The sequence below is a fragment of the Oryctolagus cuniculus genome, chromosome 5 (genome assembly GCF_964237555.1).
Source record: "Oryctolagus cuniculus chromosome 5, mOryCun1.1, whole genome shotgun sequence".
NCBI classification, from domain to species: domain Eukaryota; kingdom Metazoa; phylum Chordata; class Mammalia; order Lagomorpha; family Leporidae; genus Oryctolagus; species Oryctolagus cuniculus.
The window spans coordinates 170,167,924-170,193,827 of NC_091436.1; the positions used below are offsets into that span (position 1 = coordinate 170,167,924).

The following is a 25,904-nucleotide window of genomic DNA, read 5'->3' on the forward strand; positions in this document are numbered from 1 at the left end:
AACAACACACATACACGATTATATCCAGCTGATGTCAGAGGAAGCATCAGAAGGAAGATGGCATGAATGAGTGAATGATATTTATTTTTCTCTTTTTTAAAAAGATTTCATCATTTTAAATGAAAGGCAGAGTTACAGAAACAAGGGGAGAGAGAGAGAGAGAGAGAGAAAGAGGAATCAATCTTCTATTGGTTCACTCCCCAAGTGGCCACAATGGTCAGAGCTGGGCCAGACCAAAGCCAAGAGCCAGGAGCTTCATCTGGGTCTCACACATGGGTGCAGGGGCCCAGGTACTTTAACCATTCTCTGCTACTTTCCCTGTTGCATTAGCAAGGAGCTAGATTGGAAATGGAGCAGACAGGACTTGAACTGGCACCCACATAGAATGCCAGAATTGCTGGCAGCAGCTTAACCCTCTAGGTCACAATGCTGGGCCCCACAAATGGTATTTCAAAGATAATTGAAAGTTAACTTGATTAAAAGAAAAAAAAAAGATAAAAAAGCTGAATTCTAAACAAAGAGACCATCATTCTCTGACATATGAACCAGAACAGTATATTTAAAACTGAAAATAATTTACTGTGCTTCAAGAATAAAATACTAATACAGCCAAGAGAACCATTTAAAGTGTTAGCGCTACAGTGTGAGCAGCAAGCTAAGAGAAATTGGAGGTTGAAGAGAGCCCAGTACACAGCTGCTGTCCACAACTCTTGTGCTACTCGGGGGGCTGCAATGACCTGCATCTATTTCCCTTCCCTGGGCCTCTCCTTGGCAACTCCAAGGAGAGGCATTCATCTCTCCCCACCCCTCACAGGCTGCACCTTCAGATATTCATGAAGCCTTTCCTTTTGTGGTCACCAAGTGCCAGATGGTTTGGAAACCAACAACTAACTAGGAGGTGGTCAGTGCCCGGAGACAGTAAGTGTGGGTCAGAGTTTGTTGTGCTTCTGTGGCAGCACACGCGACTACTGGCGCTGGTGTCGTGAAAGGCTTGCCCACGTTCAAACCCGGCTGTGGGATGTGAAGACACTGGGCCCCCTGTCTAATGTGCCGTCAACAGGGGTGTGCAGCTAGGACATCGAGGTCTTAGATTCACAAGGGAAAAGAATCTCCTCAAGTAGTTCCTCCTCTATTGGCTCCTAACTTCATCTCTGTCACTCATCTGTGCATTTACAGACATCAGCCCACACCCACTTGCTTATTTGTTTATAAACTTTTATTGAATACCAGAATTACCAGGCACAGAGCCAGGTAATTTAGAGCCTCGATGAAAAGTGAAATCATTCCTGAGTTCCACAGTCAAGTGAAAGAAGAAAAACAAGACAGTGATGGCACAGTCCAGCGAGTTCAGTGAGGCCTTATTGGGCAATGAAGGAATGGGCATAAGTTATGGAAAAGACTGTGGCAGCATGAGAGAGGTTGCATAGGGTGCTTGTCCCTATCCCTGTGGATAAGACGAGTGTCCAGATTCAATTTGTTTGCAGGAATTTAACACACATCAGCAGTGCAGAATAAGTTTGATAAGAAAGCAGAGGCTACAGTTGAAAACTTCAGATGCCAAGAAGACAAATGATGAATGGAAAGCTATTGAAGGCCATGAGAAATGAACTCAGATAAGCAGAGTTCTGTCTCAAACTCTCAGGAGCAGTATGTGGGAAAACCTGGAGGGAGAGTGATGATTCAGGAAAGTGGTTCACCAATTTAGTGTGGACATGAAGATAATGTTTCTGGCTGAGAAGGTGGTAAAGAGGAGACAATGTTCAGAGATAGCATCAGCAGGACATTGGTCCTGACTGGGTTGCTTTGAGCAGATTCTGAAAATGGGATTTGGATTCACATGCCTATTGAGGGAGTTACAGTCAATGCAGTGTAAGAAGGCAGGCAATGTTAGCTCCCAGGTAGCAAACGTTATCAGTTGCCTCCAGGCTGTGAGACCAGGGAGTGTCTGCATAACCCAGGGACCCACAGAGAAGGCAGAGGGCAGCTTCTCCTCCCACGTCAGTCAGGAACTGGCCCAGGTTATCTGGATAAGGAGAGATTTTCCCCTTCGAGGTTGGGTGGGGTTTTGTCCCTTTGGACAGTTCTGCAGAGAAGGTACCAGCTGTGAACCGCCTCCAGTCACACTGAGCACACTCTGGAGCAGAGGCTACTAGCGTGCTCTGGAAGGGGCACTCGCCGTGCTCACAGCAAGGCAGAGCTGCCTGGACGCGGGGAGGGAGAGGATTACAGGGCAGGGAAGGGCACGTTTCAAGAAATTTAAGGCAGGATTGTTGGGGTGGATATTGCCACGTATATGTACTGTGGATATATGAAGGTGATGTTGATGGGCTCAGCTGGACAGTGAGAGAAGATAGAGAATGGGCTGGGCATGTGGATTTTAGATCCACCATCTCCTATAAATCAGGGAGGCAGAAACACAAAAGACACAGAAGCAGGGACAGTTGAGAGGAAATGTACGTGTTCACCCGTATGCATTTATGCACCATACTATTCACGCTGTTCTTTTCATTTTGGAAAACCAGAAAGAAACCACACCTGACACATGTCACCTTTGGCTCATTTGTCTTTCCCAAATGATTTGGAGTAGCAAAATAATTTGGAGTAACTTCATCAAGAGAGTGATCTTCCTTTCTCTCACTGGACCTGGAATTGGAGGGAATTTCTTTTTGATTGTGAAGCACGTGCACGTGTTTGTCATGGGTCCCAAGAAAAAGGCCACAGATGTTATTCTCATCCACTTGGCTTTTAGTAACATAATGACATTTTGCGCCAGAGTAATCCCAGATATATTATCAGCTTTTTGTCTCAGTAGCTTCCTGGGTGACATTGGTTGCAAAACTGTGATTTACCTGAACAGGGTGGCTCGGAGCCTCTCCATCTGCACCACCTGCCTCCTCAGTGTAGTCCAGGCCATCACTGTCAGTCCCAGGACCACCTGGTGGAGAAAGCTCAAACCCCGCAGTGCACAGCAGCTTCTTCCCTACCTCCTCCTCTTCTGGGTCTTTAGTCTTCTCATAAGCTCTAACCTGCTCCACTACATCACAGCAGTCAACAGCGTGAACAGGTCTGGAGTTAGAATGTATGCTGAATATTGCTACATGCTACCAGCTGGGCGAATAGTCAGGTGGCTTTTCCTCTCCCTCATGGCCCTTCGGGACCTCACCTTTCAGAGTGTCATGGGCTGGAGCAGTGGGCACATGGCTCTCCGTCTGTACAAACATCACAAGCGCGTCCTCTACCTCCAGAGCTCCAGGACTGCAAAACATTCCAGCCCAGAGATCAGAGCTACTCAGAGCACTCTCGTTCTCATGACCTGTTTCCTCTTCTCCTATTGGACAGATTTCATTTTCTCCTTCTACATAGGGTCCACCTTGACTGGGAATTCTACCATATTAAATATTAAAATACTTCTAGAACTCAGTTATGCCAGTGTCAGTCCCTTCATCCTGATCAGCAAAGATATCCACCTGGTTAACTGCTGGCACATTCACTGAGATGTTGGAAAAACTACTTTCTACATTAAGTCCTCTGGTAATGCAAGGTATCATTTAGCAACACTTTTGTCCAGCACAATTAGGCATGTAGAATCGTGTCCTAGGAAAGCAAGCACCAAAGCAAAACTAGATCTAAGGAGGGTAAACGCCTGGAGAGAAAACTTCAGACTACAGCACAAATGTGACTAGAGGGAATAATGCTGGAACAACCTAGGCTACCTGCAGCCTAATTCAAGTTCAGCCATCGGTGAAAACATGGGTTTCCAGGAACTTTGTCATCTTGGCCTCAGCACAACATGAACACAGCAAAGCATTTCTGAATGAGTCAGCAGCTGTGCCTGGCCAAGCACTGTTGCAGTTTTTGTGGTTTAGGAGGCATGTTCACATTGCTGTCCGTGTGGGCTTATTTTATTTTCTGTTATTTTCATTTGTTTTTACGATGGACTTTGTTATTAGGCAGTCTAATCTGGTTCAGGGCTCAAGGAAGTTCTAAAGACATAATTCTTGCAAGTTTTTTTTGGTTATTGCTCTGAAAAGTCATTTGTCTTCATGCTTACACAATGATTGATAAGTACCTATCTTCTGTCTGATTATGGAGGAAAAGGAGTGAGCCAAGGCAGAAAGAAGAAACATCCAGGTTAGGAAGCAAACTCTGTCCTGTTTTCACCCGACATTTATTCCACTTTTATTGGCAAATAGACAAGACTTGGCCACCCATATTCCTCCCCCTCCTTTGGGCTTCTCATGTAGGAAAGGACAGGCACAGTCACTGGCCTGGATCACTGTGGGGGCTGAGACATTGCAGGATGCCCTGGGGACCCGATGAGCAGGCATGGCCAAATGAGGCAAACTTTAAGAAGGAGAAGAAGAAGAAAAAAAAAAAAGAGGGTGGGAATTTTACTGCTTCTAGTTCTGAATTACAAAGCTTGACTTCTGAGGCTCCTTTGTATTGGGGAACATCCAACAAAACTGGCCTAAGTAATCATGCCACCGAATCAGCAAAATTTCACCTTTGACAACAGTTGCTGGTGAGGCTGTAGGTGTCAGGGACTCTCACACATTGTGACTGATGAGACCTTCAGCTAATCATTGTAAGCAATAAAAACAATTTGGCAATAAAAACAGGAATGTGTGTACACTTTGACTCAGTGATCTGATTTTGTTCAGAAATGAATACCATGGAGGTCGGCGCTGGCTGGAGTAGGATAAGCCTCCTCCTGCAGCACTGGCATACCATATGGGCGCCAGTTTGAGTCCCAGCTGCTGTTCTTCTGATCTAGCTCTCTGCTTATGGCCTGAGAGAGCAGTGGAGGATGGCCCAATTGTGTGGGCCCATGCACCCTCGTGGAAAACATGGAGAAGCTGCTGGCTTCTGGCTTCTGGCTTCTGATCGGCCCAGCTCTGGCCATTGTGGCCATCTGAGGAGTGAACCAGCAGATAGAAGACCTCTCTCTCTCTCTCCCTCTCTCTGTCCATAGCTCTACCCATCAAGTAAAATAAATAAATCTAAGGAAGGAAGGAAGGAAGGAAGGAAGAGAAAGGAAGGAAGGAAGGAAGGAAAGAAGGAAGGAAGGAAGGAAGGAAGACCATGGCTACACCCACACAAGAAGTGATGTGTGTCCAAAAGGTATATTCCAGTGTCACTCGTGATCTCAGTGCCTGGACACAGCACACACACACTGCCCTGTAGGAGACTGGGTTCGCTGCATCAGGGTGCATCACAGAGTGGAGCGCTCTGTAGCCTTAGGGAGAACATGAAGTCCTCAACTTGCCAATATGGCAGCACTTGCCACCAAAAGGAACACACTTACAGATCAAGCCACCGAGACAAGCTGAGACTTTAGAATCATATAAATATTTTACATAACCAAAAAGTCCAGTGAAACTCCTACACTAATATAAGAAGAAAAGAAACCTAATTTGATAGCAGTCTGGCACAGTTATTTCAAGTGATTTTTAAGCATAGTGTTTGGATCATAAGTTCCTAATGGGATATAGTCTAAGGATAAAAGGAATCATGAAATAATTTTAAACTGGTAATATATCATTATTTTGATACATACAATAAATCAAAGAAGTAATTATGCTAATGTAATGATGTTCAGTGTAAGCAAAGACGTGTAAATGTAAAAGATATTTTTAAAAACTCTGTAGTCTTTAATTTCAACTAGAAAAATTGATATGATCTCATGATGCATCCTTATCTTTCTGAAAGAATCCATACCCATTCCACCTGTGGAAACCTAAAACAGGCATCCCCCAAGCAAGGACACATAGTGCCCAGATTCAGTTCTGAACTTCCATTCCCATGAGCACCATTAGGTTTCACTGGGAGAAATGGCTACTTCCAGGTCTGGGGCAGGAAACAGAGGAGCTGAGCTGTCTGTGGCATTTGAGAGCCAGGAAATCAACGTCGGCTGAGGTCTTGTCAAGATGGCGGAGGTGCCACCCAAGAGGAACCAACACGGGGCCATTTAGCATTGCGCTGTGCACACTTTATATTTCAGGACAACTAAATGTGTGGTGATAGAATTCTCTTCCAGGGAAGCACTGCAGCAAACCAGTAAGGAGTGACAACTTTAGAACAACACCACTCGGCAAGACCCTACACACCCACAGCAACCTCCGCATCGGCTTGCCCTTCACTGCAGGGGGACACATGCTTCTTTCCAGGAGCGGGCCCTAGACCAGGGGAAAAGCATAGCAAGGAGATGACACTTCATTTATTTTTTTAAAAGACTAGTGTCTTTTCATTTATTTGAAGAGACAGAGACAGAGAGCACTTCCATCCCCAAACTTCCACAAGAGTCACATCTTGGCCAGGCTGAAGCCGGGAGCCAGGAGCTCTATCAGGGTCTCTCATGTGGGTGCAGGGGCCCAGTCATCCACTCCTTCCCCAGGAGCACCAGCAGGGAGCCGGATCTGAAGCACTCGGATGTGGGACACTGGTGTTGCAGGCAGTGTCTAAACCCACTGTGCCACAACACTGGGCCCAGAGGTGGCATCTTAAACCAACAGAACACGTGTTTTAAAGATCAGTTGGAAAAATCTTTCTGCTCCTGGTGGTCAACATTACTGACAGTTCATCATGAATCAAACTTGTCTCTCTGAGCTGTTCGTAAATATTTATATGAACAAATGCAGCTCACTAGGTGTGGAGTCCATACTGACTCCCTGAACACGGCAACCTGAGTCCAGTGGGCAGCTGCAGCAAACGGAAGGGTGTCAGACACAGATGCCTCTGCCTGGGGAGGGCAGCTCTGTCAGCTCCTGTGGGACGAACCCCAGTGGGCCTGGGGGGGCAGGGGTGGAGCACACACTGGCTCCACCCACTACTCTGCAAGCTTCAGAAGCCAACGAAGATGCCCATGGCGAAGTTTAGAATTTGGAGAAACTATAAACAATTTTAACAGCAGCACCACCGATGCACTGAGCCCAGGACTGCTGGGTTTCCCAGGCGTGAGGGAGGCTGGGGGCATCAGGCAGCAGTGGGCTTTCAGCCTGCAGTGGGGAGCTCTTCCCCCAGGCTCCCTGCTTTGTGCACTCTCCCTCCCGGCACTGGGATTTTTTGTTTGCTCTCTCCACTGGTGAGATTTCCTTCATTTTGACGGTTGAATGAGAGTGCATTTTTATCCATTCATCTGTCAGCGACACTGAACTTGTCTCCCTCCCTTGAGTATTGTGAACAACGCTGCATGAGAAATACTCTTTGATATACTGATTTCATTTCCTTTGGATGTGAACCCATAAGTGGAATTTCTACCTATTGGTAAGAAATGGTAGTGTTATTTTAACCTTTCTGAGGAACTTCCATATATTGTTTTCCAGAATGCTGTACCCATTTACAATCTCAACCGTGTGTAATGGTTCCTTTTCTGGGTGTCCTCACCAACACTTGTTATCATTTGATTCTTTCAATAATAGTCATTCTAAAAGGTATGAAGGGATAGCTCATTGTGGATTTGTGGGTAAAGAATAATCTCTTTAATGCATGCTGTTGGGAAAACTGGGTATGACATGTAAGAGTGAAACTGCACTCTTACCATATACCACACCTAAAACAGACCTGACCCACAAAAATCCTAGAAGAAAACATAGCAAAATCTCTCTGCAATGATATTACAGATATACCACCAACACTACAGACAATGAGAAATGGGACTCTATCTGACTGAAAAGTTTCTGTACATTAAAGGAAACAACCGACAGTATGAAAAAGCAATATAAGTAATGAGGGAAAATATCTGTACACCATATAACGGACTAACATCCAAATAGATGAGGGGTCAGCACTGTGGCTCATTTGGTTAATCCTCTGCCTGCGAGGGGGCATCCCATAGGTGTGCCAGTTCTAGTCCTGCTTGCTCCTCTTCCAGTCCAGCTCTCTGCTGTGGCCCGGGAGGGCAGTGGAGGATGGTCCAAGTGCTTGGGCCCCTGCACCCGCATGGGAGACCAGGAGGAAGCACCTGGCTCCTGGCTCCTGGCTTTGGATCGGCGTAGCTCAGACCGTAGCAGCCATTTATTTGGGGGGTGAACCAATGGAAGGAAGACCTTTCTCTCTGTCTCTCTCTCACTAACTCTGTCAAATAAAAAAAAAAAAAAAAGAACACACCCACAATTCCATGTAAAAGTGGGCAAAGTGCCTGAGTAGACATTTTTCCAAAGAAGAAATATGAATGCATTTCAGGCATATAAACATGTTTGGCTTTCTTTGAAAGGAGAGGTTACAAAACAATTTTTAGTAAATAAAAGTGTTACTAGAAAAACTAAAATTTTGGCCAAAACTCAAGTACCAATCATTCTCCTACAAATACAGGCCTCCAATTTCTATCTATAGCTAGGAGGTCTCAAATGACTATATCTATATACCCGTAATCTACATCTATTACCTAACATATACTATGTTGATGTATAAATAAAAATACTAAAATAATTGTGAAAGCAGAGTTCCTCTCAACAATAGAGAATCTTGATTATTCAGCCATTAGTGAGGGCATCAGAAACAGAAACATGTATTTGTAAACAAAATTGTGTTACTTTTCAATATTTCACAGTGTATACATATATCAAAACATACTGTATGCTGTAAATATGTACAATTTTTACTTTTCCCACTATACCCCAATTTAAAAAAACATCAGCTGTAAACATAATCCATAGAGTTCCAAGTGCATGGCCAATTAATTCTGAAAACAAACTGTTCTAAATAGAGAAATGGCTCCAATAGGTGTGAGTGTGACCACTCCCTAGGAAGCTAACAAAACCATGGAAGAACTGTGGTTTAACTGGAAAAGCAGCTACGGCTTTCCCCATGGTAGTTACACAGGTAAACGCAGGATGCATGAAAACAGTCAAGGGGAAAGCATCGACGGTAGAGTGAGCTCTGCCATCGCACCTACCCCGACATTTCACAGCATTAGTAAACCCCTGTATCCGCCCCGCAGAAACGCGAGAGTGCCTACTCCTGCGTCACAGCGTTTCACCTCACTCCCCACAGGATGGGAGTGCAGCCGTTCGGATTACTGTCGCCATCCACTGCCCTCGTCAGGGTCTCTGTCGCGGCGGGGGATCCGCCTGGACGTCATGGCCCTTGCAGGAGTGTGACAAACACCGAGAAAGGAGCTACGTGGAGTGAAATCGGGGTGACAGCGGCAAGATGTCCTCGGACGTCTGCCAAATCAAGGCCCTGGGCACAAGCTCAGGCCTGGTTACAAAACGGGAGAGAGGGGGTGGAAGGGGGAAGCGGCCCAGGCAGGAGGACCGGACCCAGGTGGCCACAGAACCAGAGGGAGCGCACGCTGCAGCCGCCTGCCAGCCCTAAAAGCAGGACGCCGACGAGGGTGGGATTCGAACCCACGCGTGCAGAGCACAATGGATTAGCAGTCCATCGCCTTAACCACTCGGCCACCTCGTCCCCGCGCAGGGCTGCTCTCGAAGGCTTGCCTGTCACAGTGCCCGCGCCGCGGCGCCGAGCGTGTCAGGGCCGGAAGACGCTCAGCCGGGAGGCTGGAGCCGAGGGCGGCTCGCCCGCGCCCGCGGACTACCTGGCCGACACGGTGTCGCCCCCTCGGGCATCGGGAGCCCAGGAGGCTCCTGGCACAGCCGTCCACCAGCGTGGACCCTGTGGCGCGGGAGGAGCCGTCGGAGAACCCGGAGAGCTCCACTCTCCGCGGCCGCCGTGGCTCCGGGGCTGCCCCGCGGCGTCGGCGTGGGAGGAACACCGGACTCCTGCGGACTCCCCGGACGCCTGCGTCGCTGGGGTGGTTTTCCAGAGGACGGGTCGCCTCGCTGTCGCTCGACGTCCCAGGAGCGAGGAAGTGAGGAGTAGGGTGACTTCAGCTGCTCCGGGGGCTGCGGGGTCACCGGTTTGCTCAGGGTAGGCAGGGAGCGCGCAGGTGTTCATCCACTCGCAGTGCACCCCGGGAAGGAAGGTGAGGCCGCAGGTGCATCTCCCAGAGCGGATTTTCCAGAGGCCATCTAGGCCGAGGCTGTTCCAGGGAGGCCCCGGGCGCAGAGGGGTCCTCAGCAGTTCACGCTCTGTCTTCGGTGCCCCCACCAGGGGCGCCATCTCGGTCAGGGATTGCTGTATTCTAAAATATTACTTAGAAATGTTTTCCAACAAAAGCTGCAAGAATATTATAGCGCCAGGAACATCGGTTTCCCATACTGTTAGTATTTTACTCCATTTTCTATATATTTGGTGGTCTGTTTATGTATTTATAAATGGGAATATTAGTATTTGTGCGTTTACCTTTATCTCTACATCTGTATATATGCGTGTAAGCGTTTCTCTGTGTGTGTATGTATATATGCACAGGTACTGAAGCCCAGTGTGTTGTAATTCATCATGACCTTAATTATTTTGATACTGGACAGTCTTATCTTTCATCCTTGGAAGCCCCTTTAAGCTGGATCTGTGTCCTGAGACAAGTCTCCAATGCTCCTTCTGCTCCCTTGCCTGCGTATGTGCTTTCTTTTAGCGCTTCTGAGCTTTCTGATGCGCAAGATTTCTCTGCATTTCTTATGCCCCTCCTGCTCCGCTTCTGGAATCAGCGGCTTCTCTGGGGAGTACCGGCTTCTTTCCACGGGAAACGAATGTATCAGAGACCAAGGTTCAAGTGCTAAGTGTGCTCCTTGCTTGTAGGCTGGCATCTTTCCCTCCTGACTGGGCTAGTATAATAAATGCACACGTTGCATGTCCATCCACAGGCACACAGATCCATAGACACACGCTCACGTAAACCCATTGTATGAGAACCGTGGCCTCACCCCGTACCAAGATGAGACTCATCCCCACAGCTCCTCTTCTGCCGCTTAGCGCATTTCTCCTTCCTCAGTGAGGATCCTGGCTCCCCAGACCCAACACATTTACTCATTTGATCCAGCGTAGGACACATCTAAAATTAGCCCAGAATCGCTTTATAACCACACTACCAAAAACCACTGAAATATCCTGGAATCGCTTTATAACCACACTACCAAATACCTGTGAAGTATTTCAGGAATTGTGTGCAGGTCTTCAATTTACCACCCCTTGCCCAAGATTGAGAGTATCTATCAGATTAGATTATGCTCATAAAGCACTTGAATTCTATCTTATGATTTCCCTTCAAACTCCCTTCTCAAAACGTTGAGTATGTAAACAGTTTTAAACTTAATTTGAACAAAACTTTAAATAATCCCTTTATGAGAAAATTTGCATGAGTTTTCCTCCTGAATTGTCTGCAAACATTGCACTCCCTGGCCCACCGATTACCCACGACCACCCCTGTTCTTCCCAGCACGCTGTCACTACTCGGCCATGGGTGCATAGTGTTCCCAGGAGGAGTGCACAGACACAAGAGAGGCTGAAGCGTGTGTTCGTTATTTCTGTGTTTAGGGGCCTCACTAACTGTATCAGCGACTTAGAATCAGATCACACGTGTAAACTCTCAGTGACTTGAGCAGGCTGTGCCGCCCTCGGACTCTGGGATCCCCACCCACACAACCCCCAGCCCTCCCAGCATGAGTTCGCTATTCTCAGTGCTTGCAGAAGCGGCTCTTCCAGGCCCAGGTTTCTCCCCATGTACATAGAGGTGCTGTTTTAGCATTTCTATACTCGCCACCTAGGAAATATGCCATTAGTGGTGATGTCACTTCAGGGGCAGAGGTAATGAAGGCACAGCTCTGGGAGCGGAGAGTTGTTCTGTAAGGCTTGTCCTTTCTACATTTATTTCTGTAGTCAGCCATCTCTTTATGTCACACATACTCATGGATGTTTATTTTACACTTTATACTGCCTGGCCCAGCCCTGGCCATTGCAGCCATTCAGGAAGTCAACAAGCAAATGAAAAGTGTTTGTCTCTGTCTCTCCCAATCTGTCATTCCAACTTTCAGATAAATAAATAAATCACTTTAAAAATTTGGAAAAAAATAGTTGACAAAGTGTCCACTGCTGACTCTACAATACTCCTTCCCAGCTGGTCCTGAGCATTGGTGGTGAGAGGAGGGGTAGAACAAGAACATAATCAGGTCCCAGGAACCCAGAGCCCTCTGCACCTGCTCCTCACCCAGCTGCCTTCTGCTCATCAGGGCAGCTTCACCACAATTAGGACCAGGAGGATTCTGGGCTCAGCAAATGAGGGCCCAGCAGGGAGAGGGCAGAGCCAGCCCCAGGGCTCCACAGCGTGCACAAGGAGCCTTTTCCCCTGGCAGAGCCAAACTCCTGACACTGACATGTTGACAGCAGTGAGAGTGTCCCTGAGCGCTGGGACTCAGGGAAGGATAAAGAGGCCTGGCTGTGCTGCTCTCCACAGCTCCCGCCAGAGCCCCTGCACACTGCTCAGGTGAGTGATGCTGAGTGCCAGGGGGGCTGCCCCAGGCAGGGCTGGTCAGGGGCAGGTGGGGAGAGGGAGGGTCTCAGCTCCCCTGTGCCTGTGGAAGAGGAAGGTGTGAGGACCCAGGGAGAGGATGGGGATCCCTTCCCAATGCACCCAGCAGTGTCTGCTTGTCTGGCCCTGGAGGGAGCCGCTGTGCAGCAGCACCACTGATGCTCTGAGCCCAGGGCTGCTGGGTTTCCCAGGCATGAGGGAGGCTGGGGGCATCAGGCAGCAGTGGGCTTTCAGCCTGCAGTGGGGAGCTCTTCCCCCAGGCTCCCTGCCCTTCTGCACTCTCCCTCCCGGCACTGGGATTTTTGTTGTTGCTTTAACTCAAGTGTGTCTTCTGTCTGCTGTCCTTCAGTCTTTTCAGGATGGCATATCCTTGGCTTCTTTATTATGATTCTGCTTTTTCTGAATCTCCCGTCCCTGAAACCAACAATAACACACAGAACCTAATAATAGAGATGTGAAGAAAGCCACAACCAAGGTGAGGACCCAGAGTGACCCTGACATGGTGTCTCCTCTTCTTCAGGGCACTGACTTAGGCACTGCATTCATGTGCTTGTTAACCCTCAGATACACCGAGGTTGAACAAAGCACGATTTGGTTTACAGATGGCAACTTTGGTTCTGAGGGAGGCCAGGGAGTATGTCCAAGGTCGTATGTAGGAATGCTCTTTGGGAAACGCAGAGTAAGGACAGGGTAAGCAGGAGGGGAAAAAAAAGGTTCCATCTGATCCCACCAGAGAAGAATGGAACACCATTTACGTATACATGATTCTTAAGTATATATTTTATTTTTTATAGGCAGGTAGTAACTGCACAGATTCATGGGTACAGAATGACATTTCAACACTTGAACACAATGTGTTCTGATCAGGGTATGATGACTGCCATATGCAGACTTCTACAGCATCATCATTTCTTTGGGGACATTCAGTATCCTTCCACTTGCTGTTCTGAAACATACTTTGAATTGTTGTCAATCACAGATACATTGCTATTCAATAAAACACTAAAAGTTACCCCTGCTATTCACCTGCACCCTTCTACCCACAACCCTTCTCTCTCCACCCCCTAAACCTCCATACACCCTTCCCGGCCTCTGGGAACTGCTTTTCTATTCTCTGCTTGTTTGAGATGTACATTTTAGCTTCCTCATATGACTGAGAATATGTGGTGTTTCTTTTGTGCCTGGCTTATTTCCCAATACTCATTTGAGGGGTGGTAGCAAGGATGGGAGACAGGCAGCAGCACAGCCCAGCTGGGTCAGCTGTTGAGTGTGAGCCGTGAAAAGAAGTTCCTCAGGATCATGGCTTAGAGCTGACAGAGGACCTTGCACTTGTGCAGTGATTGGGGAAAAGTCCTCATGTTCATCTGGACATGAGGGACACATAGAAGGCTCTTATGAAAATGCAGGTGATGCACTAACATAAAACGTGCATTAAATTGTAGTTATTACCATCTCTGTGTCAACAGAGTAAGATCGAAGAAAGGGAGAAAGGAAGAGGAGAGAACTATGGACACGTACATATTTCAGATTCGGTTCTTTTCAGCAAACACATAGATACTGCACAGGCCTGCCCTAGGTCACCTTTAGTTTTTGTGTTGCTTGAAAGATCCTTCATTCTGTTCCAGAACTTGGAAGATGACTTGGAGTGATGTCATCCAGAGAATGATCTTCTTTTCTCTCACTGGACCTGGAGTTGTGGGGAACTTCCTTGTGCTTGTGAGATATGTATGCACATTAGTCATCGGGTCTGAGAAAAAATCTATAGACCTTATCCTCATCCACTTGGCTTTTTCAAACATACTCATTATTTGCACCACAGGGGTCAGAGACATAACCACTGTCATTTATTTCAGAAATTTCCTAGGTGACATTGGTTGCAAAGCTGTGATTTACCTGAACAGGGTGGCTCGGAGCCTCTCCATCTGCACCACCTGCCTCCTCAGTGTAGTCCAGGCCATCACTGTCAGCCCTGGAACCACCAGGTGGAGAAAGCTCAAACCCCGCACTGCCTGGCAGCTTCTTCCCTACCTCCTCCTCTTCTGGGTCTTTAGTCTTCTCATAAGCTCTAACCTGCTCCACTACATCACAGCAGTCAACAGCGTGAACGGGTCTGGAGTTAGAACATACATTAGATATTGCTACATGCTACCAGCTGGGCGAATAGTTAAGTGGCTTTTCTTATCCCTCATGGCTCTTCGGGACCTCACCTTTCAGAGTGTCATGGGCTGGAGCAGTGGGCACATAGCTCTCCGTCTGTACAAACATCACAAGCGTGTCCTCTACCTCCAGAGCTCCAGGACTGCAAAACATCCCAGCCCAGAGGTCAGAGCTACTCAGAGCACTCTCATTCTCATGACCTGTTTCCTCTTCTCCTATTGGACAGATTTCATTTTCTCCCTCTATACAGGGTCCACCTTCACTGGGATTTTCACAATATCCAATATCAAAATACTTCTAGAACTCAGTTATGCCAGTCTCAGTCCCTTTGTCCTAACCAGCAGGGATGTTCATGTTAGTAAATGCTGGAGAGCTCGCTGAGGAGGGCAGAGAGCTGCTTCTGTCCTGACTGCTCCAGGTACTAAAGATCTGTCTCCAAGGATTGCCTTTCCCAGCCTGCACAAAAACATGAAGTTCATGAGGGCTTATAAAAACAGACTTTAATAAGCCTGGTGCAGGCCATCTAAGCTGTTCAGCAGATCCAGGAACCTGGAAGTAGTCTTCGTAGTCTCCAATTCTGCCATGCCTGTCACTGGGCTTTTATCTTCTTGCTTGAACACTTGTTGCTGTACTTCAGTCCGCATAGTCAGCATCATGAGCATGAACAAAAATGGGTAAGTAACAGAGAAAAAGGGACTATATGTATTTACACTCTTTCTGTGTCTTTTGTCTCTTTATTTGATTATTTATTTTGAAAGAGTTACAGAAAAAGGGAGAGAGATTTTCCATCTGCTGGTTCACTCTCCAGATGGACGTGGCAGCCAGTTTTGGGTAAGCCGTGGCCGTCCAAATCCAGGAGTCAGGAGCTTCACCTGTGTCCCCCACATGGGTGGCAGGGACCCAAGCACATGGGCTATCCTCTGCTGCTTTGCCCAGGTCATTGGCTGAATGCTACATCAAAAATTGGCCAGCCAGGCCAAGAACTGGCACCCACATGGGACACTGGCTTCTCAGATAGCAGCTTTATCCACTGCCTACCTCTGTCTCTCTTTTTCACCATCTCTTTTCCCTAAGAAAACAAAACTTTACCTGAAATCCCCATAAATATTGGAATATATTGGTACAATTTTACTGCTTGGCTGCTTCTAAATGTAAGGTTGAATGAGGAACTTTCCTTCCACAAGATAACCCAGTCGGGCTGTGGCTCTCTGCACGAAGTGTGTGACTCACAGCCCTGGCCCCCATGAGATCAGTCACTTTGGAAGGAGGGAGAGTGAGAGAAGAAAAGAGTTGAAGGCTATTCCCACTGTGATCCTGGGATACACAAACCTGTCTGCAGAAGCTTCCCTTGATCTGAGTGTTATATCTTTAATAAATGGAAGGCACTGGCAGAGCGATCGATCCACAACAAAATGATTGATTATTTGGTCCTTCATAACTGACTCTGACTCTTAGACATGAGGGGTCAGAAGAAGCGGCTTAGAGTAAAGGAAAGGCCAGGCTGCCTGTAGACGGGAGGCTATGAGCTGGAGAGCGAGGGGAGAAAGGACAAAAGTTCGGCCCAGTCTTGAGGAGCACATTGTGATGGTCCCAGTGAGACTCCTTGTGTCCACGTGGAGCACGTGGCGTAGAGCTGGGGTATCTGCTGTTGTGCTCTCTGAACGCTCCAAGAATCTTGGTATCGAATGGAAAGTACGGTTTCGGCCAGCAACTCAGGGCTCACAGATCACCTGCCTGCTGTCTTTCGTCAACGCACTCTAACAGTAATGAAGTACCCCCTACTCTACTGTTTTTCAAAAACTTTTTGATGGCAAATAATGTAGAATAATTAACAGTAACAGGTATGGGTTACTGTGCAACATTTCAATGCAAGTATACATCAGGTACTAATCAAATCAAGGTACCTAACATTCCCCTTCTTGGACATTACTTTAGGCTTGGGGGCCTGGAGCTCCTTTCTTTCATTACCCATAAAATATACCCTAGGTTATTTTGAGCTGTAGTCACCCCTCCATGCTGTGTGATACTACAGTCTTATTCCTTTGATGTAACTCTTACCTGTTAACTCTTATCTGTTACCCATACTCCCTCTGAGCACCCATATCCCTTCCTGTTTCTAGTAATTTCTATTCTGTATTCAAGTTGAGTTTTCAGCTTCTACATATAAGGAATAAGCAAGTGATATTTGTCTGAGTCTGCTTTATTTTCCTTAATGTCTTCTATAAACATTCATTTTGCTGACAATGACAGGTTTTCACTCTAAGCAGGATAATGCGCCATTGTGCATGTATACCACATGCACATTTTCTTCACCCATCCATTTGGTGATGAACACCTTGGTTGATTCAGTATCTTGACTATTGTTAATGCTGCTGCAGTAGACACATGATAGAGCAGTATTTCATGTCTTTTTGGCTATATACCCAGTGGTTGGATTGCCTGATCAAAGAGCAGTTCTACTTCTAGTCTGTTAAGGAATCTCCATACTTTTTCCATAGTCAATGTACAAATTTACAGTTTTTACAGGACTCTCTCAGTGTGTAATTTTTGACCTCATGCACAGTCATTTCCTTGGGGAAGGGTGGTTTGTTCTTTGATGATAGCAAACCACCTTGCTTGCAGTGACACTGTCTTCAGTCTGCATAGACTGGAGCAAAGTTAGGTTGCAAGTTAAGTTTCTTTATTGCTAAATGTTCTAAGAATTGCTTTTATTTTGTACAACACTGGATACCTAGAGTTGAAGAAGAGCTTTCTGCCACTTCAGACCATGGGACTCTGATCCCTGAAGGCTCAGCCATTAGGTTCCTACCCACCCACATGAGGACCTGGTTCAATTTCTGGGTCCTGGCTCAAGCCATGGTAGTTTTTTGTATTTGGGGAGTGAATCAGCAAATAGAAATTCTCTCTCTCCAGCCCTCATTCCTTTTCTCTCTCCCTCTTTGACTAAATAACAATAACAATAATAATTTTCATAAAAATACATTTTAAAATGTACCAATATCAAATGAATGGTCAAAGAAGCATAAAACAGATAGGATAAATAGAAAACAAGTAGAAAAACTGTAGTATTTAATGTCAACATGAGCAATAACATAAAGATGGACTCAAAGTACGGAAAGCAGGAAGTGTAGTGAAGAGAACAAAATCAAGATGATTAGGGTCCATGTGCGGAAGGGCACAGGTGGTCACGATGAAAGGAAGTGAGAGTGAATACTTCTCATGCAAGTGTTTCTAAGGATTTTGGAATTCTCTTTCAACAAAGAGCTTGCAATAAAACAACCAAAGACATGACAGGATTTGTATTAGGTAGCCAGCAGCGCCTTCCTACAGGGTAGGGTCCCAAAGGAAGAGTCGAGCTAAAGAGAGAGAGAAGCTACTCCTTGGGGCGCCACGGATTCAGACTGGAGCTGGGTGGCAAGGATCAAGGCTACCAGAGAACTGCCAAGACCTTAAAGACAGTCGAGGGGGGTCAGGAAGGGGGGTTGGGGGGGAGTGTTGGAAAACGGTATTTCAGGTTAGGGTCGAACTCACAACCTAGGCATCCCCCGAACATGCACTCCTCTATAAGTACCGTGCGCCATTGCACCACTGAAGAGCCCAATGCCTGTCATATCAGTGTGATCAACCGCCTAGACCGGAGCCCAGGGCCCATGACTCGCATTCCGCTGTCCCAGAGCCCTGGCACCACCCGAGTCCCCGGCCGAGTCTCCCCAGGTGCGCTCCGTGTCCCGGGCCGGGTGTCCCCGGGCGCGCGGGAAGCCGGCCTAGCTTGGGTTTGGTCCCCACAGGAGCCACCGGCTGGAGGCGCCGAGCGCGCTCTGCGGGCGAGAACGAAATCGGACGCGTCCTGGTTGGGGAGCAGGCAGAGCGCGGCCGCTGCCTCGGGGGTCCCGAGCCCGGGGGAATGGGAATCCTCGGGGAACCAGGGAGCCCCTTGAGTGGGAGTTACCAAAGCCGCGCTCCAACCCTCACGGGAACGAACGCGCCCGCCCCTGGGACGGGAGAGGGCGGCCGCTTCTCCTGAGAAGCCCTTGGGGAGAGGGGAACCCGAGTCTTTTCATATCTACACATTGAAGTGATTCCCGCAGACTAATAAAGTGCCCATCTCAGGTGGTTAGCATTTTGCACATGGGGTGCAGCACTGGGGTCTCAGGAAGTTACAGCACAGGACGCTGTACTAACCGCAGTCGCCTTGCTCTGTGTGGTTCCATCTCTGGGTTCTCCTCCCAGGAACAGCAACTTGGTACTCCTAGGCCAGCTCCTCACCATATCCCTGTGTCTCTGCCCCTCAACCACCTTTCCACTCTCAGCTCCTGAATACGCAGCTGGCTTTAGAGTCCACAGACCTGGGAAATCATGCACTGTTTTTCTTTCTGTGTCTGGGGGGTTTCACTTTGAATAAAAGCAGCCACATAATTTGTGTTGTTGTAAATGGCAGAGTCTTCTTTTTAAGAATGGATACTAAATCAGCAGGTTTGTAAAAGTTTGTGGAAAAAGGAATGGAAAGACAGAATGTGTCTCCCAGGACATTTTTGAAGCTCTGGCCCTGACCATATTTGCTTTATGTGTCCTCAGAGGGTAGACACTTTGTTCCCATGTCTTCCTTTCAGTGCTGTTGCAAGCAAGAGTCCTCTGATGAGAAACCATAATCATTAAAATTGTATTCCCCTCTTTTGCCTCTGGCAGTTTGCCAGACCCCTTTTCTTTAGCAGTTTGATTGTGATGAGCCTGGTATAATTTCTTTGAGTTTATGCTGCTGGTAGATTGAAATTTTTGAATCTGTAGGATGCTGTCCTTTGCCAAATCTGGGAAGTTTTTAGCCATTAACCACTCAAGTAGATTTTCACCTCATCCTTTGCTCTCTGATACAAAGAAGACATATTATGTATTTGAAAGGCAGAGTTGGCTCCCAGAGCTGTCTTCCATTCAGTGGGGGTCTCCCACATCCATGGCAGGGGCCCAGACACCATCTTTCCCATTTTCATGAAATGGAGCAGCCTGGACTAGAACCAGCGCAAGTGGCAATGGAACATACTGAGTCAAACCCTGGCCTGATTCTATTGAGGTTGTAATATGAGGGTGTGTTTCCTTGTCTATCGTTCTGTTGTGCTTGGTCACTGTTTTCTGTTTGACTTCACTGAACCCACCCTCTGTCCTCTCTATTCTGTCACTGAGCCCATGGAGTGTTTTGTTTGATTGGTTTTAATTGTCCTGATTTATGCAACAAATCAAATTACAGCTCTGGCTTCTTTGTATACTCCATTCTTTCCTGAGACTTCCTGGCTTTCTGCCCATTTCAAGAGAATCTGTCATTACTTCTTGAAACACTGTTACAACTGTTTGATGATATTTGTCAAATATCCAATATCTACATCTTCTCATCATTGGAATCTATGTATTGCCACCACACAGGAATTAGGATTTCCTAGTTCTCCACATGCTGAATAATGTGGGATGTAGCTGGGCCACTCTGAGCGTCCAGCACTGTTTCCTCTGCATCTTTTATCCAGGGTTGCTACTATTGTTTTTGCAGGCAGTGCACAGGTGTGTGTGACTTGCAAGTGTCACCAGCTCTGTGTTGTGATTCAATGCCCACTCCACTTCCAAAGCCTATTGAATGCTTTGGAGAGATTTCTGGAGTGTGTGGGAGCCAGTGGTCAGGTCTCAGAGTCCATAGTGTGTTGTGTAGCATGAGAGACATATGTCACATGGCAGAGGTCTGCCCAGGAGTCCCCAAGGGGGTCCACCTTGTGGGTGTTTGCACAGTCACAGCAGGACCTGTGGACTAAGTACTCCACTTGCTCACTTCCTGTTCAGGAAGCTGGGACTGCCATCCAGTGTACAGGGCTTTTGCGGTCCTGTGCTAAATATGGGGCCAGTTACCAAAGCAACCGAGGAGCAAAAGGACAGTTGAGTATCTTTGGCTTTTGTGACCCCAGTTCCTCTGACCCACTGGGGGAAAAGCCCCAGCACCATATAGCGTTGTCGCGTGAGGTGGCCAAGAGTCCTATCGTGTTGTGTCCAGAGGAGTGTTGTGGCGGGTATTTTCTGGATTTCTTCAAAAGCAAGCTATGGAGAATGTGGGCATCGATCCCACCACCTCTCGCATGCTAAGCGAGCGCTCTACCACCTGAGCTAATTCCCCGCCTGCCACCGCCTTCTCTTGTTGGTTTCCCTGAGCCCTGGCGGCTGCGCATCTGCACATCTGCGCCTCCGGCTGCTCCCGGGGCCGGCTGGAGCACAGAGCCGGTCAGCCCCTCTCACCACGTCCGGGACTCTACCCAGCGAGCGTCTACCCTCAATGGCCGGGGTCGGGCGAGGCCTACGCCGCCTCCGTCCTGCAGGGGACACGGCCCGCTGAGGGGGTGGGCGCCGAGACACGCGGTGCTGCCGGAATCCCACGGCGCAACCCCGCGTGTTCGGGAGAAGACGCCGGGGAGCAGCCACTCGCGGGGCTGCACTGAAGCTCGGGGTGGCCAGGGCCGGGGGCCACCTCCCGGGTGAAAGAAGAAAAGGCAAAAGCCGCTGCTCCCGCCCGGTTTCGCACCGGGGAGCTCTCGCGTGGGAGGCCAGCGTGATGACCGCTACACCGCCGAAACACCGCCAGGAGGACGTCTGTCTTCCCTGGTGGCTGTGTGGAGACCACTTGGAAACGCGCTCTTTTAGTGGACAGCGAGCGCTGTGTATGAAATGCGCGTGACCGGGTCCTCCAGGCGGTGCGCACTCGCTGCCCACGTCCTGTCTGTGGAGAACTACAGCCTGCTCGCCGCGGTCCTCACACGACGTCCCCGTCAAGACCAGCCGCCGTGCTGGGCAACAGGTCTCCTCATTCCCGGACCCGGACCCGCGTGCTTTGACCTGCACCTCCTCGGATCTTCACCCCCACCCCACCCGCGGCTGCTCCTTGTACGCGGTACCCAGCACGTTTCTCTCTGCTTCTGCGAGTGGGACTTTTTAGATCCCACCCCTGAGGGCAATCACGTGCCTTCTTCTCTGTGGTCCTGAGTTAATCCATCATGGCGCCCTCGGGGCTCTTCCATGCTGCTTCAGTGACAGGTCTCTCTACCTCCCTCCCTCTCTTTCTCCCCCTTTCTTTCTTGTTATTTTAAAGGCTGAATTACATGCCTTTGTGTGTCTATACCACATTTTATTTTTCCATTTACTAGCTCATGGACAGTGATATTGAGGTCATGCCTAGACTATTTTGAATAAAGCTGTCTTGTACATGGATGCCCCAGTATCTCTCGGTAAACAGATTTCATTTCCTTTTAGTGGGTGACCAGTCGTGACATTGCTTGATCCATGCAAATTCTGTCTTTATTTTGGTGAGGAAGCATCATACTATTTTCCATAATGGCTCCACTAATTCATTGTCCACCAATAGAGTGCAAGGTTCTTTTTAATTCACACCTCCCCAAGCACTTGCTAAGTTGTACTTTTTGATGATAGTCATTCTAATAGATTTGAGATCATATTTCACTGTAGTTTTGATTTGTGCTTCCCTGCTGAGCTTTTCTAAATATACTTGTTGCCTCATCTTTGGTAAAATGTCCCTTCAGATTCTTTGCCAGGTTTTCATCAGATTTTCTGTTGAGTTGGGTGAGTGTCTGACGTGTTAGTAAAATGTTACCATATTATCTGGAGTACGACCTTAGGCTGTGGCTGCACTGCCATTTTGTACAATAAGCTTCAATCCTAAGCCCAGCCTGGCTTACTAGAAGTCAGGTGACCAAATGGCCCAAGCACAAGTGTCACCCCCACCCTAACGGGATTCACTGCTCCCACTTCCTCACCTCTGCAAAGCTTTATAAGACCTGTTCTTACAGGCTGCTATTCTCTCATGCATGGGAGGCATCCTGTTGGGTTTCCCCCATCCCACAATAAACCTTCTTTATTCCAGTGTTGGGTGTATTTTGCGATTTGTCTTGTGGTGAACTTTCTCTATGTATTTTTTTTTTTTTTTTTTTGGACAGGCAGAGTGGACAATGAAAGAGACAGAGAGGAAGGTCTTCCTTTTCCATTGGTTCACCCCCCAATGGCCGCTGCAGCCGGCGCACTGTGCTGATGCGAAGCCAGGAGCCGGGTGCTTCTCCTGGGGTGCTTCCCATGGGGTGCAGGGCCCAAGCACTTGGGCCATCCTCCACTGCACTCCTGGGCCACAGCAGAGAGCTGGACTGGAAGAGGAGCAAACTGGACAGAACCGGTGCCCTGGGGACTAGAACCCTGGGGTGGGCGCCACAGGTGGAGGATTAGCCTATTGAGCTGCGGCGCAGGCCTATGTAATTTTTTTTCATAACCTCTAATCAGATATGTAGTTTGTAAATACTTTTCCATAACCCTGGGCTGCCTTCTCATAATACTGTTGGTTTCCTTTGATTTGCAAAAGATTTTTATGTTTCTGCAGTCCTATTTGTCTACTTTTTGCCATTGTTGCCTGAGATTTAGTGTCCCATCCAAAGAAATATGACTATGACTCACAACTAGGAGCTTCTCCTCTACCTTTCTTCTTCTAGGAATTTTAGATTTTCTGGTCTTACCTTTAAGTTGTCAGTACATTTTTAGTTGGTGTTTTGTATTGGGAAGATACAGTTCTAATTTTCATTCTTCTGCATGTAGTACCCAGGTTCCCAACACCATTTCGTGAAGAGATTATCCTTTCTTGATTGTATATTCTTGATGCCTTTGTCAAAAACCCAAAGACTATATTCAAATATGTTTGGGTTTTTTACTGGACTCTCTATTGTTTTGCTTTTAATTTCTAACTATTTGAGAGCTTGTTTGGAGGTTCTAGCAGGGGAGCGCAGCTACTCATATACCCTTGACCGAAGACCGGTCCTCCTCTAGCGGGGAAGGTTGTCCTCTTCCACTGAGCACGCAGCTTCAGGAGGGACCTGGAAGGTGAAGGAGGAAGGGGACACCCGCCTAGCCAGCCAGATCAGCTGAATCAACCCTGGCGATCAATGGGGTGGCAGAGATCACAGGCAGATCGCCCTCACATCCAGTTTCTGATTATTTGAAAGAGAGAGGGAGAGAAAGGTCTTCCATCCACTGGTTCACTCCCCAAATTCATCCAACAGCCAGTGTTGGCCCTGGGCCAAAGCCAGAAACCAGAAAAACAAGCACCCAAGTAATGGAGCCAAAACTTACTGCCTCCCAGGCTGTATATTAGCAGAAGCTGATATTGGGTTGGAACTGGAATTCCAACTCAGCACTCTGGAATTCAGGCACTCTGATTATGGGGTGTAGGCATCTCAACTAGTGCTTTAACCACTGCAGCAGACACCCAATTTAGTCCCATTGCTTTACATGTCTGTCTTCATGCCAGTACCATGTTATTTTGATTACTATGGATTTATAGTAGATTTGAAGTGAATCTGCTTATTACTTTGATTACCAGTGACATTTTTTATATGGGATCAGGCAGGGTGCTAGATTAAGTCCACAAGCTGGAAGCCACACCTCCCCTGCCCAATGTAATCCTATCCACTACCTGACAGTCAAATAACCCCTTTCCCAGGATGTATCTCCCCTCACCTGGGACTTGGAGGTGGTATGAGGTAACCACGCCCCTTTCCACCTCACCAGAAGCCAGCAACTTGGAGGGGCTTGCTCTCTCCAGGGCACCATTTCTGTACTTCTCTCCCCATCCTGTCCCTTCCTGGCCCACTCTGTTCCTGAGCCATGCCCAAGTGCGTGTTTTTTTCCTCTATTTAAATAAACTTGATCACTTTGTGTTAGGAAAAGAGGCGCAGACTAGAGAGGAGGCAGTGTACGAATTTACAGCCAGACCGCATTTCTTCAGAGAAAATAAATTCGTAGAGGTGGGTGACCAGCTGCCTGTATGCACACTGATGGGCCTTGGGAGCCTGGAAAAGAATACAGGGTGGGGGTGTGAAGGCAATAGGGTATGAGGCCCAATTGAGATTCAAAGGCAAGGAATACATTCCTATGTTTATCTATCTTTTGGGCAATGAGCAAGAATGGCTGAGGCTTATGTCCTTGTTCCATCACTTTGTGCACTGTATTTGTGCCTGAACTTAGAATGCTTCAATAGGTAAAAGAAAATGACCTGGAATAGGGGTTTAGACCCTACCTCGCCCACTACATTTTAACTGTGTGAATTGTTCCAATCCGTGAAGACTGGCTATCTCTATTATTTGTGTCTTCAATGTCTTTTATCAATATTTTATATTTTGAGGGTACAGATCTCTCATCTTCTTAATAAAATTTATTCTTAGGTGTTTAATGTGCTTTTTGTAGTGGTTACTAATGGGACAGTTTTCAGGACTTCTTTTCAGATAAGTTGTTGGTTCACATTCTTTGACTCTGTACTGTCTTTTGCGCATTCTTCACAGACTGGCCTCATGTAGATGGACGTCACCAATCATCCTGCTTAGAGATTCAGGTGCTTCTCAAACTTTTGTGTTCCAAGCACTGTCTTCCTAGTGGGCTGAGGAAACTGGGACTCACTTTATTTCCAGTGGATTCCTTCACTGTGGGGAGGGGGAGGGTCCTGTCTGGGGTATGTCCCAGTCATACAGATCGGACTTCTAAAAACACAGAACCTCCAAGGCAGTACTTAACAGTCCCACCTTGGCTGATGCACAAGGTTACCTGACTGCTGTGTTGTCGGTTTTGTTTTCCCTGTGTCTCTTTCACTGTCTTCCAAGTAACACTCTGGAGCTTCTCTGTGGCTTCCTTTGGGGAGACCGCACCCGGACAGAATAAGGCACCTGAAATGGGGTGTGATGTGTGGGTGCTGAGATGCCCTCACTGCCACTTCTCTGCCACATCGGTGGCTTATGGGGACAGTAGGTGAGAACACTTGTGAAAATGCAATATAATCTTAGTATTACTAATCTTTCCAACATTATCCTCTAGCTCTTATTTCCTTCACTTCCATTTCATTGTACTTGATACAAACAGCATTATTTTTTTCTCACTTATTTTCTACAACTCGTTTGGGAATTAAATGTTCATTTACCTACACATCATGATAAAATGATTAACTTCTACTTCAGTTGGCCTAGATTATCAGATTGGATAAAAATAAGGAAAGAAGACCTTAGTAGTATCCAACATGTGTTCTTTGGGAGTGTCTCTGAAATCTGTTGTTATCTATAATGTTTGTACTGCCTTTGAAATTTAATTTCATCGATTAAAGAACTGGGACATTTGTGCAGTAGACTTCTTGACATTTGAATTATACCCATTCCTGTGGTGCCATGAAACATGCTGTTGCCAGTCCCAAAAGGAAAAATACCATACATTCTCCCTAATACAAATAGAGCACCAAAAAGGTAAACTATAGAAGGGAAATCAACACTTTGAGATGCAATGACTTTGAACAGCCCTTGTCTCAACAGCTGAAGAACATTTTTTT

The 25,904-nt window shown here is 47.3% G+C and overlaps 1 protein-coding gene, 2 non-coding genes and 1 pseudogene across 3 annotated transcripts; 2 read left to right on the plus strand and 2 right to left on the minus strand.

Moving 5' to 3' along the window:
• On the plus strand, positions 2,574-3,329 carry ORYCUNV1R-PS1549 (vomeronasal 1 receptor oryCunV1R-ps1549 pseudogene; annotated as a pseudogene).
• TRNAS-GCU (transfer RNA serine (anticodon GCU)) lies at positions 9,327-9,408 on the minus strand. Its single transcript has one exon. It is a non-coding gene; the product is annotated as a tRNA-Ser (tRNA).
• A 4,591-nt stretch (positions 9,409-13,999) lies between these two features.
• On the plus strand, positions 14,000-14,902 carry ORYCUNV1R1630 (vomeronasal 1 receptor oryCunV1R1630). Its single transcript, NM_001167315.1, has one exon. It carries the CDS (start codon positions 14,000-14,002, stop codon positions 14,900-14,902), a length of 903 nt encoding a protein of 300 aa, NP_001160787.1.
• Positions 14,903-20,593: 5,691 nt separating this feature from the next.
• TRNAA-AGC (transfer RNA alanine (anticodon AGC)) lies at positions 20,594-20,666 on the minus strand. Its single transcript has one exon. It is a non-coding gene; the product is annotated as a tRNA-Ala (tRNA).
• Between the last annotated feature and the right edge of the window lie 5,238 nt (positions 20,667-25,904).